General features: G+C 45.0%; 1 protein-coding gene across 6 annotated transcripts in view; it reads right to left on the reverse strand.

The window, feature by feature from the left end:
- Nucleotides 1–18,872, reverse strand: part of UBAC2 (UBA domain containing 2) — a 1,796,755-nt gene that overhangs the window by 322,857 nt on the left and 1,455,026 nt on the right. For 5 of the 6 annotated variants that reach the window (XM_069637017.1, XM_069637016.1, XM_069637021.1 and 2 more), the window contains one exon: nucleotides 14,723–14,968. The exons of the other annotated variant lie outside the window; for it this stretch is intronic. In XM_069637017.1, coding sequence (XP_069493118.1) covers nucleotides 14,723–14,968 — 246 coding nt within the window. The remainder of the gene's footprint in view (nucleotides 1–14,722; nucleotides 14,969–18,872) is intronic. 6 annotated transcript variants of the gene reach the window in all.

Below are 18,872 nucleotides of genomic sequence, written 5' to 3' on the forward strand. Positions count from 1 at the left end.
AAGCCTTTTGTAACATTTTCATGATGTCTGTGTCCACAATATCTGCCAACATACCGAATGCAAAACTCACACATCCATACACACTCATTCTAACGCTGCTGACCATACACAGCCACTTCATGAAATTCTAAACACGCATGCACACACATTTAAGAAAAACAAAAAACCTACCCTCCCATTTAGTAATCCACCTTCTCCCTTGCCTGGATCAGCAGGATTCAGGAAGCCTGGGGCAGACATCTGGCAGCAAAAGTAACGACTAATGTGCAGGAACGGCAGGGATCTGCACTTGGTTGCAGAGTAACCAGTGAACTGCAGTGAGGCCAGGGAGCTATTGGAAAGGAACCCAGCCGCAATTTAATTGTATGCATATAGTTTTGAAACAGACTTGAAGGCTGAGTATGGGGTGTGCAATGGGATGCAAAGGAGGGCCCCAGGCAGGGTGGCCACCCCCTCCTGGTTCCACCATGGTACCCACATTATTATGTGGGAAACAACAGAGTTTGGCAATGTTATAGGGAAACATAGTAGCTATAAAGGCCGGGTGGGAGGGCAGGTCTGAATAAATGCTTGGCCGAGGAGACTACGGCAAAAGAAATAAAGAGAAAGTTCCTTACACAACAACTCTCAGTTTGTGTATTTATCGGGGGTATATTTATCAAAGATCTCCAAATTAGCAATTGTTTTACCTACCATTATTGCCTCCTTAACTAAAAGGCACAATAACTAACAGAGTTACCAAATATGGAATATGTACCAAGTCTTTTCAATGAAGCCAATGTAAATATGCAGCCTATTAATATGATAAAATGTTGCTTCATATCTTTCCAAAGCAATCACTTCCAAATGGCATGTGCAGAGTTTGCAAGATGCCCCATATCAAGTGCAGGTAGCTCATCCATATCTGCTTCTCTATTTGCAACCTGAGATAAATAAAGCATAATAAGTAGTAGAACGCAAAGCAAAAACAGAAATGAAGGATCAGAACCATCCAACATGGAACAATTTGAGAACTCTGCCCATTGTCAGAAACCTGAGGCGATTCTCCCAAGTGGACCTCGAGAATCCCTTTTTCAGGTGGCCAGGGAAGGGCTGGTGCTCTCAGATCTCAACCCTGGGGTGGTCGAGCAAGGGAAGATCACCTGGGTAGGGGAGCCCGGGGTTGTGCCTGCGGAAATACCCCAGGCGAGACACAGATTAATACCAGGGACGAAGGTGAGGAAGACGAAGTCCCCGAGGCCTTTGTAGGTTATTCCACATCTACCTCCCTTCCACCCAAAGAATCTCCCTTACCCAAATCCAACGACCCCTCAATATCTGTAAATCCAATAGGAACTCAAAACCTTCTGCACCAGGACACTACATCTCTCAAAATCCTTGTTCTCTGTTGCATATCCAAATACTCCCAATCATTCTCCACCACGTCCCTCTGATTACTTCCCAAACTCCCAAGCTGTTGTGACAAAACACTACCCTTCCCATGATCTCCCTTATTCAATTCATAAACCGTAAAACGCTCACCTTTCCGAGTTAACCAACCACCCCCTTCATTATGACACCTTTTCCCCATCCTACTCTGTAGGATACTTAGAAAATCTACTTCCCCCTTTTCAGACATGAACACTGTCTCACACCGTGAAAGACAACGGACTAATAAAGCCGTTTATCTTACATGTCCCAATACAAGGGTCAGGCAGAATCGGGCAACTGACAAAAACTATGCACAACTGATGGCCCTTCCCCACAGGGATAAAAGGCGGAGCATGAAAGCACACTTCGAGCAAGGCCAAACGCATGAGGAAGCAGGTATTCCAGACCGGCAGTTCAAGCGGAGAAGAAAGGCGGTGAGATCGGAGAAGATGACAAAAAGGGAATTGCACTTGCCCTTTTCACCCATACCCGCAAGGCCTTTGTTGAAAGAATCATAAGACCGGGATTTACAGCTGGTGTGTGGTGGAACAGATGTCAACGGTACACAGGGGCCTCCTGCATTGATAACACAGGCGGGGAGGTACGCTTGGTACCGTCCTTGACTCCAGAAGCAAGACAAGCCAACAGCTTCAGCACAGCTGGTGAGTGGGAGAGAGCTGATAGCAAACCAATAAAACTGATACAATCACACTGCGCACAAATCAGTAAGGTCCATGCATCATTGCATAGGATTTAATGAACTGGAGGTCAGTCTGACATGTGTTTCGAGCCACTGCTCTTCTTCTGAGGCTTGTATGCTCTTTTGACCCAGAATATATCTTAGTTGGCGTTTGCCGATAATGAAGCACTTATTGTTCACTGACTATATAGCTTTGCAGTTGCGTCCAAAGAATAACTTGCCTGGCCTTTCGGCACACTGACACATTGTCAAGTTGCGCAGTGTGATTGTATCTGTTTTATTAGTTTCACACATTGTGGAGTACTGGGCAATGTACCCACGTTATACACTCACCTGCTGCCATTCCCCCAATTCATTTGTGTACAAGCGCTTGGTTTTCCAGCCTTCCTTGCCACCGTTTTTGCTCCCTAATAGCAAACCAGAATGTTTGAGCCCAAGGTTGCGAACAGCAACATTGTATGAACTTTTGAATAAAGAACCTGTGTGTGTTTTGAAAGAAAGTCTGCAAAAGGACTAGCTGCAGAGTCATCAGATGCCATATGGCCGTTCATTCAAAGGACTCTGGCTGGTCCTCTTTGGCTGAAACTACAAGTGCCAGGAGGCCCTAGGAGAGGCCGGCGTGAAGAGTCAGAGGGGTCATACAAGGCTTGAGTCAAACCCCTTGTCCAATCAAAAGTCTCTGACGCGTTGACAAGTAAAGGGAAGCCTGGCTGGGGGCTTGAGGGAAAGCCTAACTGTGGGCTGAGAGCCGGACTTAGGAAAAAGGAAGAACCCAAGGGGTTTAATGGAACTGTCTAGTGAACTGTGGGAAGTCTGAACCCAACAGAGGGATGACAAGAGAAAGCTAGGGCAAGGGAATCCCGCTTGCTGATCAGATGAGAAAATCATGAACCATATTAGAAAATCATTAACTGTATGGCTATGTGAGCCCGAGGGAGGGATTCCAAGAGCAAAGCTAACTAGAGTGAATCCTGCATTGTGAGAAAGCAAAGTGAACTGTGTATTTGGCAAACGTGAACCTGTTTGAAAGATGCCAGTGAATTGGGTGAAGCATAATACACCTGTGAGCACTGTGTCAACAAGAGTGAACCTGGTCGAGGGATGTCCACAGTGAATGATTGTTTAAAAAGACATTAAGACTCTCAAATCTTGCTAATGGTGGTATTGTGAATGGAAGGCCGTAGTGAATCCGACAGAGAGAGGCCCGCGTGGCAAAAAGGATCGGAGCCCAGCAGAGGGGGATCACCACAAGTAGAGAAGGAAGTAGGAGAGGAGTGTTACATCCTGCTATAAATGTTGGTCCTTGTGGCATTGCGGCAGAAATTGACGTTCCGCATTTGTAAATCCCGCCAGCATGGTGGCGTATCTTTCATGCTATTCGTTGAGTGCCGGCATAGTGGTTTCACGTTCTTCTCCTACGCTGCCTGCGGGTCATTTGATCGGATATAAGGGACCGATTGCTTTGCCTCCACGCTTCGCTACTCTCTTAGTCCAGACGCTTCGTAAGTGATCGCCTCCTAGGGATCTTTACTCTCTGACTTGTGCCTGATTGCTAACCTCTTTCCTCTTGTGTACTTCAGAATTGAACCTTCCAGATATCAGGGAATCTTTGACTCCACCTGCCGAGACTCCTCGTAGTTTCCCTCCGGACCTCTGTCTGAATCTCGTATTTGTGCCCGGCTGTTGCTTTCGTTCTATGGTACTTGAAGTGTACCAAGTGTTCCACTCTTGCTTCTCCACTCTTTTTGACTGCTTATTCTTTTCTCTCCTCCTTTCCCTTCTCCCTTTTCCTATCTCTTCCCCTTACTTTCTTCTATGCACTTACTCGTCCCTGGACCTAATATGATAGCAACCTCGTCTGTTTCCTCTGCCCTGCCATTACTGTTTTTTTCCTCCCCAACACGCCTCCAGCACTATCAGAAATGTCGTCAGGCCTAGTATGATAGTCGCTTGTTTTGTTCCTCCCCTCCCTTTTTGCACCCCTCTCCCTCACCTTTTGTTTTTCTCCAGCTCTACCAGAAATGTCGTCAGGCCTAGTACGGTAGTCGCCTGTCTGTTTCCATTTCCTTCCCACTCTCCCCCTCCCTTCCTTATCTATGTCTTAGCTCTTGCACTATCTGAAATGTCGTCAGGCCGAGTAGGATAGTTAATTTCACATCCTTACTGTTCATGGCCTGTAAGAATGTGGTTGTATTTTCCCTCGTTCCCTCCCTTGCCTTGAAGCGCTTCGAAACACATTGTGTATAGGCGCTATATAAATAAACAATCATATCATATCATAACGATCATACTTACTTTCCTGACATTTTCCACCTCGCATTTCATAGATCCGCCATTCAGATATTTGCTTTCATCTATTACTAACCCTTCTCCTCTCCCGTATATTTAGGAGTGTTCCTTCCATCCTTTCAGCCTTCCGAGTTCCTTGACACACGGAGCGTAATTTATCTGCATTAGAATATCTGAGGCAGATATAGGTAGGCGCAGGGCTTCTATGGGACTCTTCTGTTCCGTTATCAACCTCTCTCACCTGTTCTTTCTCATTTACAGAATACTTCGCAACAGAATTTTACTTCAGAATCAAAGAGTTCCCGCAAGATTCTGGGGCGTTGAATCCAGACAAGATCCAGTGTCATCAGTGCTGCGCAGGGTTTTTTCCCCATAGAGGGTTTCCCTGGGGGCGCAGTCCTCTCTTCTCCTGGTTGTTCTATCCGGGTAGCGAGTGATTGGGCTTATAGGGAAGCTTTCGCAATCGTCAGTACCATTGCCTTCCCGGTTACTGCTGGATGTTCAGGCTAGTGCGTTAAATCTAAATATCATAATTTTATGCTTATGAAAAGCTCATAACATTAACAGATAACAAGGAGAAGTTCCCCAAAATAACTTGGGGTGAACTGTCAGGTTAGGAAGGTCAGCCAGTCCAGTGCCCGCTCTTGGATACCAAGGGTATAATGGAGCCGTTTTATGAGGATAGAATTGTTGACTGCATCGAAGGCAGAGGAGTGATCGAGTAGGATGAGGACAGTTGGAGAGTTAGAGTCCAGTGATGGAAGCAGTTCTTCACAGGTGTTCAGAAGAGCAGTTTCCGTGACTCTGGAGGCTCGGAATCCAGATTCATGGTCGTGGAGACCACCAACAAGTTCAGTGTGTCAGGTAAGTTGTGGAAAGGCCAGCTTCTCCAGCAGTTTCCCAAGGAAGGGGGTGATAGAAATAGGGAGGTAGTTGGCTGGACAGGTAGGGTCTGCTGAAGGTTTTTCAGGAAGTGGGCGCAAAGGAGTGCTTGAGGGAGGAGGGGAAAGATCATGTGGCAAAAGACTGGTTGCAGAGATCAGCGAGTGCAGGGGCAAGAGAGCCAATGTTGTCCTTGATGGTTCTGGAGGTGCAGGGGGAAACCTGTTCGGGAGAGACTTTCATGGAGCCGACAACTCTGGTGACTTCTTCAGGTGCGACAGGGGAGAAGAGAGAAGAAGACAGAGGGTTGGAAGCCACAGATAGCAAGGGAGTGACAGACGGGTTAGGCGGGTTAGGAGAGATGTGTTAGGAATCTGGGATGGAGGAGGAAGGGAATCAGGAGACGGTATAACCGTAAATAAACTACATTGCCCAGCATTCCTTGCAGCACTTTGTAGTCTGTGCCGTGCGTGCGTGTGGCCAGCTGACACTCATTAGCACAGCTTATCAAGGGCCAACGGCGCACGTCAGGGGTGGCTTATTCTGAAGTCGGGGCAAAGCCATGCCGGAGGATTAGGAGACCGCTGACACCCGTTGGCCCATATTCATTGGTTTTTCTGCATGCAGCCCGAAGACGCTGAACGTATAATGCGGGAAACTTCCACGCCGGGTGCTCGGTCTTCCTGAAAACAACATGATCCATTTGCAGCGGTGGAAAAAGGACTCGCACTGCTGTTACAGGCTACGAAAGATTACATCCGGGAAGGCTTGCGAGCTTCCCGGACGACAGATAAGTGCTGCACTTACATATTATGCAAACGCTGCTGTTTTTGTTCATTTCATGGTTTGCTATGAGCGCGTAAAGCAGAACTTTGACTGGCATTTCAGGCAGTCTGTGGTACAGGGGTTATGCGCACGTTGAGCAGCACGGGACAATTATCTCTGGCGCTTAGTTTTGGTTTTCAGTAATACAGGCATTTTGAGTACGGTAGATGCTCTCGAAGCGCAGTATCTACAGTGCATTGAACTGGATATGCAGACAAACCATGACAGTCCCAGGGCTGTGTCTGATACATGTCTACCAATGTTTCTGTTCTACGTTTTGTAAATGTGCAAAAGCTTTCCCTATGGGCCATGTGTGATGGTTTTTCATGTTGGGAAATATTCCCATTTATATGTTTCATCCTGCTTGCTTACATGTATTCTATGCCATGTGTGTGCCTGTATCAAGGGGTACTATATAAATGGTCATGGACCAATACAGCTAGATCTGTATTAAGAGGTTTAGGTTGTTATTTGAAGTAGTGCTTGGCTCTATGCTATGTTATCAAGGTACTAGACAGAGTAGGGTTTTTTCCTGCTACTTCCCCGGTCCTATCCACACTAGGTGTTTCCCTAAACCTCTTTCCGGTGATCCTATATTCCCCTTCCCCGCCCACAACCTCTCCCTAACCCTCTTGCCCCCACTGGATGCCACGTGGTTATAATCAGGTATCTGTGCCAACCACGGGTGGAGGGTCGACTTCGTTTGGCTTCTGTGGTTTGGAGGAAGAGTGTCGACATCTCTCACCCCGCCCCATTAGTTACGACATAATAAGCCACCCCCATAATGGGATACTTACAACCACCCAAGCCAAATGGAAGCGACTACTCCCGCATTGGCCGATGTGCTAAAGGCGTTTCAAGATATTCAAGTAGAATTAGTTAAAGCAAGACAGGAATCTGACAATTTGAAAAACACGGTTACAGAGTTTGGTAGCTCAGCGTACCCTGCTGGAGGGATCTAGTACAGGAACCACGGGTCAGAATCCCACAGTTATTGTTCAATCATCTAGTAGTGTTCCGTTGGCGGCTCCAGAACGATTTTCAGGGGATCCCCGAAAATACATGACCTTCCTTACCCAGTGCAGGCTTCATTTTCTATGCAAACCTTTGGCTTTTGAAACCATTCAGGCCAGAACGGCTTTCGTAATTTCATATTTAACAGGGGATGCTGCGGCATGGGCGATGCCGCTAGTACAAAAGGATGACCCTTTGTTATGCAACTGGGATGGGTTCTTAGGGGAATTTGGCAGATTATTCAATCGCCGAGAGGTATCATTAGCTCAAGATAAGGAGTTATTGGGTTTAAGACAAGGAGGTCGGGATCTGGTAACATATGTCACCCAGTTCAACAGATTGGTAATTGAAACGGAGTGGCCAGCAGCTAAACAAACAGTGTTGCTCTATCAGGGCTTACGGGAGGAATTGAAGGATGCAATTGCTCAAGTAGAGCCGTAACCAGGAACACGCACGGCCATGATTGATTTAGTGTTACGGTTAGACCACTGTATGAATGAGAGGAAAGAAGATAAGAAAAGACCGGAAGCAGGGCCGTTCGTGCATCTAGACAGGAGTAGAGGAGGAAGGGCAAGCGAAGGGGAGCCAATGTAAATTGGTAGTGTCCGAGGACCTTTGTCCGCCACAGAGAAGGAGATGGAGGGTTAATAAAAAGTGTCTTTATTGCGGACAGGCAGGACATTTTATACGAACATGCCCCAATACACCTCAGAAAATAGGGGAGGGGAAAAGAGTACGAAGGAGGCAGGAAAAGAGCTGGGCGGGCCTTATGGGGAACACAGGTGCCAGTCCCGAGAGATATAGGGTTCCCCAGATAGGCTGCAAACACAGTGGGAAGTAAAACGTCTCACTTATATATATTGGTGACATTATGTTTTGCATTAACAAAACGGGAGGTCTTGGCCATGGTAGATTCAGGGGCTACTGGAAATTTTGTGGATATTACTTAGGCAAAACAGTTAGGATTACCTTTGTTGGACAAGGTTAAGGTGGAAGGAGTTCAATCAGCGGATGGTTCACCGTTGGTATCAGGGCCCATTCGAAAGCAGACAGAAAAATTGGACATGATTTGTGGACACAGTCATAAAGAGGAAATAGCATTTCATTTAATAGCAGCACCTCAATTTGGATTAATTTTGGGCATGCCCTGGTTAGTTCTTCACAATCCAAGCATTGACTGGGAAAGACGGACGGTGTTGAAAAGAATACGGGATTGTCATTTGTGTGTAAAATTGGAGAAATGTGCCTTCCATGTAACACGTGGAGTTTTTGGGATTCATATTGACATACAGGAATTGTGATGGACCCTAAGAAAGTGCAAGCCGTCAGCGTGTGGCCTTCTCCCCAATGTGTAAAGGACGTTCAATCATTTCTAGGGTTTGCCAACTTCTATAGGCGATTTATCAGTAATTTCTCTAAGATTGTTACTCCAATCACGCACTTATTAAAGAAAGCAGTGAGGTTTACTTGGAGTGAGGAAGCAGAAAAAACTTTTCAAGAGTTGAAGGTAGCCTTCACTACTGCACCTGTGTTACAACATCCCAACACAGAGAGGGCCTTTCAGGTTGAGACCGATGCCAGTAATGTGGCGATAGGGGCTATTCGGTCTCAAAGAGATGAGAAGGGAGTATGGCATCCCGTAGCGTTTTATTCCAGTAAATTGTCAGGGTGTGAACAAAATGACTCAATAACTGATAAAGAGTTGCTGGCGATAAGATCCGCATTCTTGGAGTGGCGACACTACTTACTGGGAGCTAGGCATCAGGTGGTAGTGGTAACAGACCACAAGAACTTGCAATACTTTAAAACGGCCCACACTCTAAGTCCTAGACAATTAAGATGGTCACAATACTTTAATGAATTTGACTTTGTGGTAACTTTTCGGCCGGGCAACAAGAATGGGAAGGCGGATGCTCTATCCAGACAACAAAATTTGGATAACTTAATATGCAAAGTAAAGACCTTTAACTCGCCAGATAAAATTGTTGGGGCCATTACTACACAGGTAATTGAACTAGTCAAGAAAGCATTGAACCCACGGCAATTGTCAGAGTGGCGGAATGGTCATCCGGCACGAACCATACGGGATGGGTTGCCTTATCATAAGAATCAGTTATATCTCCCAACTAAAGAGTTACAAGACAAGGCTTTGTTTTGGTGTCATAAATCTCCTTTAGCAGGTCACGCAGGTAGGAGGAAAATGCATATTATGTTGGAGAAATATTTCTGGTGGCCTACCTTAAGACAGGACATGGAGAGATATGTAGATTTATGTGAGAACTGTGCACGTAACAAGGTAGAGCATGTTAAGAAAAAAGGGTTACTGCAACCATTACCAACCCCTGAGAAAGCATGGACACATATTTCTATGGACTTTATTACGGATTTGCCGCCAGACAGGCAATGTCATACCATTTTTGTAGTGGTGGATTTTCTGTCCAAGCAAGCACATTTCATTCCCTGTGAGTATACCTGGGGCAGGAAAATTGGCTGAGTTATTTTTACAACATGTGGTGAAGTTACATGGGTTGCCAAAGAGCATTGTTTCGGATAGGGGCTCGCAATTTACCTCCAGATTTTGTCGTGCTTTTTGTCAAATGCTAGGAATCAATTGTGCTCTATCCACCAGCTATCATCCCCAGACAGATGGACAGACTGAAAGAGTGAACCAAACACTTGAGCAATATTTAAGAGGTTACTTAGGTGATGGCAGGGGTCATGGGTGCAAGCTTTATTGTTGGCCGAATTTACCTATAACAATACTTATCATACTTCCTTGGGGATGGCCCCTAATGAATGTTTATATGGTCAGGAACAGAATATGATACCAGAAAACCTGCCAGAGATGGAAAGTTTGCCAGTGTTGCAGGAGCGCACACAGTTGCTTCTCGAGATTAGGCAGAAGGCACGAGAAAATCTGGAGAAAGCCAAGAGACAGTACAAGAATCAAGGTGACAAACATTGACTGTAAGGTCTTAAATATAAAGTGGGGGACAGAGTTTGGTTATCTACTCAGAATTTGTCTTTGATTGGGGTACGAAAATGTACACCTCGGTTCATTGGGCCCTATGAGATTAGTAAATGTATCTCTACAACTGCCATGAAATTGCATTTGCCTAAATCTTTACCGATACATCCGGTGTTCCATGTATCTTTACTTAAACCTGCAGCTCCGTGAACGATTACCAGGCGGCCTCCAGCGATCATGAAGGAAGGTCAAGAAGAATATGAAGTTCAACACATTCTGGATGCAAAGAAGCGGAAGAATCGTTTGTGGTATTTGATTCAATGGAAGGGTTATGGACCAGAGGATTGTTCTTGGGAGCCGGCAGAGGGAGTGCATGCTCCAAGGTTGGTCAGTTTCATCGGCAACACCCTGGTAAACCAGGTCCTGGGAAGGGCCATGAGAGAGGAGGTAATGTTAGGAATCTGGGATGGAGGAGAAAGGGAATCAGGAGACGGTATATCCGTAAATAAACTACATTGCCCAGCATTCCTTGCTGCACTTTGTAGTCTGTGCCGTGCGCGTGTGTGGCCAGCTGCCACTCATTAGTACAGCTTATCAAGGGCCAACGGCGCACGACAGGTGTGGCTTATTCTGAAGTCGGGGCGAAGCCATGCCGGAGGATTAGGAGACCGCTGACACCCGTTGGCCCATATTCATTGGTTTTTCTGCATGCAGCCCGAAGACGATAGACGTATAATGCGGGAAACTTCCACGCCGGGTGCTCGGTCTTCCCGAAAACAACACAATCAGTTTGCAGCAGTGGAAAAAGGACTCGCGCTGCTGTTACAGGCTACGAAAGATTACGTCCGGGAAGGCTTGCGAGCTTCCCGGACGACAGATAAGTGCTGCACTTACATATTATGCAAACGCTGCTGTTTTTTTCATTTCATGGTTTGCTATGAGCGCGTAAAGCAGAACTTTGACTGGCATTTCAGGCAGTCTGTGGTACAGGGGTTATGCGCACGTTGAGCAGCACAGGACAATTATCTCTGACGCTTAGTTTTGGTTTTCAGTAATACAGGCGTTTTGAGTATGGTAGACGCTCTCAAAGCGCAGTATCTACAGTGCATTGAACTGGATATGCAGGGGGAGACAAACCATGACAGTCCCAGGGCTATGTCCGATACATGTCTACTAATGTTTCTGTTCTATGTTTTATAAATGTGCAAAAGCTTGCCCTATGGGCCATGTGTGATGGTTTTTTCATGTTGGGAAATATTCCCATTTATATGTTTCATCCTGCTTGCTGTAGTCCATGCCATGTTTGTGCCTGTATCAGGGGTACTATATAAATGAGTGGTCAGGAACCAATACAGCTAGATCTGTATTAAGAGGTTTAGGTTGTTATTGGAAGTAGTGTTTGGCTCTATGCTATGTTATCAAGGTACTAGACAGAGTAGGGTTTTTTCCTGCTACTTCCCCGGTCCTATCCACACTAGGTGTTTCCCTAAACTTCTTTCCGGTGATCCTATATTCCCCTTCCCCGTCCACAACCTCTCCCTAACCCTCTTCTCCCCACTGGCTGCCACGTGGTATTCTGTGGTTATAATCAGGTACCTGTGCCAACCACAGGTGGAGGGTCGACTTCATTTGGCTTCTGTGGTTCGGGGGAGAGTGTCGACATCTCTCACCCCCCCACCGCATTAGTTACGACAAGAGGGTAGCAGGGTGCTCAGGTGAAGTATGTGGCCACAGGAAATCCTGGAGGAATGGAACGGTTTACCATAACAAACAATTTTCTTAGTTTACAGGAGAAAGTCAAACCCTGACTTGATACAAAGATTGGGAAGAATATCCTGTGGTGAAAAAAAGGAACTTTGAAACGTTATTCTAAAGTGCTAGGGCCAGTTAGTCGGATAGGATTTGGACTTTGAACCACACCTTTAGCTTTTATTGGTTAGGTAGGGAACGTCTCATAGGGATAGGGCTAGTTATCCATTTTGATTATTTTATCTTAATAAAACCTCTTGACAAGGACCTCAAATTGTCTGAGTCCTTCTTCTAGTTCATCACAATTCCCTTCCACACACATACCACTTTAAATGCTTCTGCACTAAGAAGCACAGCACAAGCAAAACAAGCTTCCACAGCCATTACTGAAATGGTTCTGCCACGAGTTAATGGATTAATGGTCACATGCAGCAACACAGCCCTAAGCTAGCAGGAGCCTGCACTACAAGCTTTGATAATGCAGGACAGCCCTACCTGTTTAATGGCAAATCTACCTATTCCATTCCTTTCCACCGAACCTCCTACAACCTTACCGCCCCCACTCCATACCTTTCTCCTTTGCCCAGTTCCAGAGCAACACTATATAGCAATATCCTCTCTAAAGGGAAAATTGCCCAAATGGTGCATCATATAGCCCTAACATGTGAAACATTATCCGGCTCAGAATGAATGGGCCCCCATTCCTCCCTCCTCCCCCAAGTAAGGTGCTGTGGGAGAGAGGAGGGATTAGAGGTTGTATTATGAATGGAGTGACAACAGTAGTCATCTATTCGGGGTATGCCTGGCATGGTCATGGGGGGATCAGGCAAAACCATGATTGGATTAATGTTATTCAGAAAGGAAAACCGTATATACCTTATATGAATCTGAAAGCACACACTACATAGGAATATGGATGGCCAAGTTAACTTAGCCAGCTTTAAAATAGGTGCAAATTACACCACTCGGTGCACAGAGCAAAACAACTGACCACAATTGACTGATCATGCGTAGGTGGAACGGTGTCCTTACTAAGAGGTCGGCAGCTCAGAAAGAGTGACGATAAAAGAACACCTGCAAAGGAACTGCACTCTTTTTTACACAATGTGGAATGCATTCTTGGATAAGAGGACCTCACTGACTTGGGAAAACAGGTCGATTAGGTTCTCTGCTCATTACATCCAGACAGTTACTCTGAACCTGTGTCAAATTGCACCAAAATAATAATGCCCTGTATTTCCAAACTGCAATTTGTACGAATTTTAGCAACAAACTGAGTAGTGCCCCACGGTATACATTTTGGAGACAAGTGGCTCGTTAAAGCATATTCGGCCAGTACAATTGGTCGACATGAAACTACCAGTTGCACTGCACATGAAGTCCACAAACTGACTAACATTGGTATTACCAAACTAGCCAAGACTATCCTGTTGGGTCAGTCCCGGGGGCGTTGTCCCGTAAGCAAGCCCAAACTTTCCATTCATAGGCCTCTACTAACTTGTAAACAGCAGTGCCATGTGGGTGATTGTGTAACTAGGTATTTGTGTTGGTTACAGTTTACAGGTTGAATGCACAGTTGTCGAGTGTAAAAATGTGATACATTTTCTGTGACGTTAGCTTGTGAGCGCCCGCGAACACCTTTAGTCGACTTGTTCAAATGAGCACATTTCTAAAATATCTTTCACTATATCAGTTAAAACTTCCACAATCTCTCTCGAGTTCCATCCTCAAATATCATGCTGTAAGGATTTATCTTTATATAAGCAAACATTTGCACCGTCCCACTTGCATACAGATTTTGGATACATCACAAACGAGTACCTCTCTTCACAAGATTCAGAAAGTCTGCTAACACGTTCTCAATTATGATGACTCCAGCAAATCGCTACTTAAACTCCATATAGTTCACTGGGTTTCGAAATTAGATTGTGCACAACGTCCATTGGAGCGATTTCATAATACAAGCTGCTATTCTTAAACGTATTTCACCAACACGAGTTGGTCCCAAACTTAAGCTTAAAAACACGTTGAAGCCCAGCGTACGAATAGATTGTGATTGCTACACTTGATAGGAGCAGCGGATATAAAAACGTTTCCTGCACACACTGCTTTTCCTGTCCACTGTTAATGCGGCTTGTTCACACATGTAAATCGTTAGAGCAAGTACCTGATGTATTGCCCTTTTAAGACGGAAAAATCTGCAGCATAGCTTGTAGCCATACTTAGGCATTAAGGGAAACTTTTTCCAAACTTCTCTTTTTATCAGGTATGTTAGGACTTGTTTTTCCCCTCTTATGCAAAAGCCTGCAAGTCCAACACTGCAAATTAATGTTTGCTTACATTTTTTTTTAAAAGACAGCAATAGACAATGTGGCCTTGTCCACGTGGCCAGTTGGCAAACATGTTGCAATCCAAGTTTATTTCACAGGAGACTGAAAACCAAAAGATCCCCAGTGAACGCGTGCTCAACTGTCTAGCACAAGGGGGAGTGGCTTCAGAACAGGAGAGCTGAACATACATACTTAAGTGTGTTGAAAGGAGCCTTGCCCATTAATTATAACTATGGTGACCAGATTTTCCAAAACAAAAAATAAACAATCTAGCAAAATCAATGCATGGGCATACAAGGATGAGGTCTTAAATATATATATGCCAGGCCACAATGGCAAAGAGCACATAATGATGGGTGAATCAGCCTTATTTATTTATACAAGATACTTCCCTTTTATCTGAGAAGTTCTGTGATAGCGATCTTTGCCTAAAACCTTTTTTTGAATCTGTGACATTTGATTGTTTTGCAAAAACGTGCCCCTCCCCACTAAAACCGTAACACTTAGTCACCCTATATATAACCTCCAAAAGTCAAAGGCAAATGTTCTAAGTACCTGTGGTTGTCGTGGTTGTCCTCTTGCAGCAAACTGTGACAGCAGGATTTGCTGGTCCAGTAACTCCATTCTCTGTTGTCTCTGGATGTCCAGCGTTGCGCCCATTCCTTCTCGACTCTCAGTGGCAGGTATAGCAGACGAGAATAAGGGCTCGAGGGTACTAGAAAATATCTTTGCTACCCAGCCAGGGATGTACAACACTTTGGTAACTTCCCAGACATTGCTACTATAGAACAGACCAGCAATCTAAAAGAAAACAGAGTTTTGAAAACATTGTGGCGTACAAGGCTTTTTTTATACTTCTCCAAACTGTTTCAGGTGAACAATACATACAATTCATGAAGTACATCCTGGATTTCTTTTTCTTACATCTGTAGTTCAAGCTCCTACAGGCAGGCCCCACTTGCCTCTCAATCCTAGTGAATGCTCTAGGTTGCCAAGAGTTTAGGTATAGCTGAACTAGGTGACAGAGTGGTGTTACACAACATTTTTGTGGCTTTCTTTTTGGCCAAATAAAAAACACCTTTTTTCAATTAAACAGTCTAGCCCCGTCTCAAAATAAAATGGGAAGCAGTGATTGTGGCTAAAACACTCAAATGATCCATTCATTGCAGTCTTGTTTTTATAGCACAATCATCCACTGAACAGGGTGTCGGGCAGTGTCTTAGCAGATGTAAAAAAAATGTAAACTTTTTTAAATTAAATCTGTTTATTGATAAAAATTATACATAACACAAAAACATTTCTTCCAACAATATGTGACTCAAATTTCAATTTTACCGAGCCTAGATCAAATGTGTGTCAGAAATCAATAAGCTGTACTAAGACGATCCAAGTGTGGATAATTGGATTCAGGACTTTGTGATTCTCCCAAAACTTGAAGGCACGACTTACAAAAGAATCGCATACTGATGATCTTTATGTGAATCTGGACGGTGAACATTCATTGTGCTACATACATACTCAACAATGTAATTACTAAAACGTCTTGATCTTTTCACCCACCCTCTAATGTCCTCTCCAAATTTCGGAGTAGCTAACCTGTACTGAGGCTGATGTACTGCAGGAATGATTTCCAGTGAGGTACTTGCTTACAAGGGTTTATATATGTTGCACTGCTTGTTTCACTTCTTATGCTATATTGCTTGGAAGTACTTGAATGCTATGTCTATTGCTCGATCCTAATGAAAGTTTAACAACAGAAATGACACGAACACAAGGGCTTTCAATCGCTCAGCTTGATTTAAACTTCACCTGCTTGGCATATTACAAAATTGTGACTCTCAGAGTATGTTTGCTTTCATTAAGATCCAACAGTACTTGGCGCCTTCCTCTGTGCCTTAGCCCCATTCCCCTTCCTGTTCAGTGACATTTGTTTATTTTAGTGACAAGGGTGTCATCAGATAAGTGGTCCAAGGGAAATGACTTTGGGGTCGCTGGATTCCCACACTTTACACAGGTATGAATAGAAGGAGAGATTATGTGAAGAGGGCAAAGTATCCAAAGAACAGAAATTCACCAAACAGTTCTATTTAAGCAGTCTTTTTTAACACCGAAAAACCTGCCGTCATCGCCTATGCTCTGAACGAAATACTGAGATGACATTTGCCTCCACTTATCTTGAGCATGTAGTTCTTTAGAAATGTCCCCTTATAGAGAATCCTTGCTATGATATGATATGATATGGCATTTATAACACGCCTATACACAAGTGTTTCAAGGCATGACAAGGCAAGGGAGGGGGGAACAAGGGGAGACAGACAACGATCCTACTAGGCCAGGTGACATTCAGATCGCGCAAGTGCATGGGAAGGGGAAGGAGGAGAAGTGTGGGGGGAGGAGGATGAGGACAGTGCAGTACAATGGATAAGAGCAATAAATAAATAATAAATAGAGGTACAGCAAGCAGGTGGCAAGTGAAAGGGTAAGTGCAGGCATCCAGTGGTAAGTGCAGGAAGGGGGACTGTAGGGATACAGAAACAGTCACCAAGTGCGGGGGTAGCCAGGAAGGCAGTGCAGGAGTGCGACTGGCGGGGGAGTGGACCTGGGCCCGAGGTCAGAGGGTGGTCAGTGCCGTTTCTGTGTCAGCCAGGAAATCGGCAAGGGAGAGGAGGAGAAAAGGCAGACACGTAGAGAAAGGTTTTGAGGTGTTTACGGAACCGAAGATGATTCTCCTCAAGTTTTAGGGAGGCAGGGAGGCTGTTCCAGAGGGAGGCCCGTGCCGAAGAGAGAGATCTACCACCAACTCGTTGCTTGGAGAAGCGACTGACCCTGAGGGAATTGGAAGCAGATGAGCGAAGAGCTCGAGAAGGAAGGTATTTAGGAAGAGAGAGTTGAAGGTATTGAGGCCCCAGGCCACAGAAGTCCTTGTGGACTCTGCATCCAAGCGAGTACCAAGTTGAGTACCGCTTTGCCGCTCTACGCTCTCCATTTGCTCCTGCTCCTGCTTGGATTGCTCTTTCTGCTTGCCGTCTGCTGCCGGCCTCCATCCAGCTAACAGCTGTGAACTCTGTTTGAACAGGTGACCGCTAATTTAGTGCGTTGTGCACTGCCAACAGAACATTTGCCGAACATTTGCTGATTTGCTTTTGGCTTTTTTACAGATTGAGTGACAGAGGCTGATTTGTGCCCGCCTCCCCCATACAGGGATTGGCTCTCTCCAGCTCTCTCCCCTCAACGCCCCATTGGCTTTTGTATTTGAACGTGGCGCACGCGCATCACGCACGCGAATCCGAGCGAGTACTGAGTTGAGTACTGCTTTGCCGCTTAGCCGCGGCGCAAGCTGCTTCACTTGGCATTTTGTTTGTGATATCCACACTCGTGAAAGTAAGCATTTGAAGAAATACTCAGCTCATTGCTCATTTTTGTTGTGTTTACTCTTACACATATTGGTGGCATTTAATGTTTCTTTATAACATAATCTCAAATTATTGACTGTTTGAAGAGTTTGTGAGTGTTAAAGTACAAGTGAGCCTTCGATTTATATATATACATCCTAAGTCATAAGGATGACCTCCTATACTTCGTATAAGATCACAACTAATATGCCACCCATTGCACCGTTGAATCTTGTCCCACAGATACAATCTCTGTCTCCGGGGCATCCCAACTCTGCATTGTTACCTCAAACTTTCTTCACAGCTATGTCTGTCACCCCCAGGTCTCCACTCAGGCAAACTCGCTTCCCGTTTAATGTTCCAAATGACAAAATAAGCATGTCTTCGCCGTTGTCTCCAGCTACCTGCTCACTAAATGAGACACGCACCCCTTCTCCTCTAACTAGAGGGAAAATCAGTGCCCCGCCCCGAACCCCTTTGAGACACATTAATCATTGTCCAATCTCTGATTGGACAATGATGGAATCGACCAAAAATTGTCGCCTACTGCGCAATTCGAACTTGTCGATTTCACCAATTGCCTTCCCCCAACTGGTATCAGACTCTACTGCCATATCTATCCATGCAAGCACATGCGAGTCTGTTCATATTACCGGAGAGCCGGAACGTGTCACCAGTGTGCCATCTGTATCATGTATACCTAGTGATATGCTGCCTGGATACATCACAAACGAGTACCTCTCTTCACAAGATTCAGAAAGTCTGCTAACACGTTCTCAATTATTGGCTTAAGTCCTTTGCCTTACTGACCCCACGACCCAACAGACCCTATCCCATTGATAATGCTTCTCAAACGTTGCTAATGATTCAACCTGCATTAACTGCAATCAACACTGCCATCTTTAGCATATGCAAATTATTTGAAGCATTGGATACTAAAGTAGCCTGCCAATCCAATCAATTTGAAGATTTAATGAAATGGCTTTCCATGCAACAACTTACTAAAGTGTCTTTGAGCAAAGAAAATTTTGATGAGTCTGTTATTATGTTACCGAGTGACGTGGCGCTGTGTAATGAAAACTCACCTCCTGTACAAGCACCAACACCTTTTGTAAAACAGGTTGCTCCCGCTGAGTTGGCACCATGCCCACTTCCACCAATTTCGGGCATCATAGGGCTCGAGCCTACATCCATTGACCCTATTTCACAACCAGCAATGGAAGACCAAACGAGCGAAGCAATGTCTAATTGCCTTGGAAAATTGCCCATTCCACAAAATCCACAGAACGCTAATCAGGGCCAGAGTCATTTAC

Source organism: Ambystoma mexicanum, chromosome 7p (genome assembly GCF_040938575.1).
Source record: "Ambystoma mexicanum isolate Mex_15411 chromosome 7p, UKY_AmexF1_1, whole genome shotgun sequence".
In the NCBI taxonomy this organism is placed as follows: Eukaryota; Metazoa; Chordata; class Amphibia; order Caudata; family Ambystomatidae; genus Ambystoma; species Ambystoma mexicanum.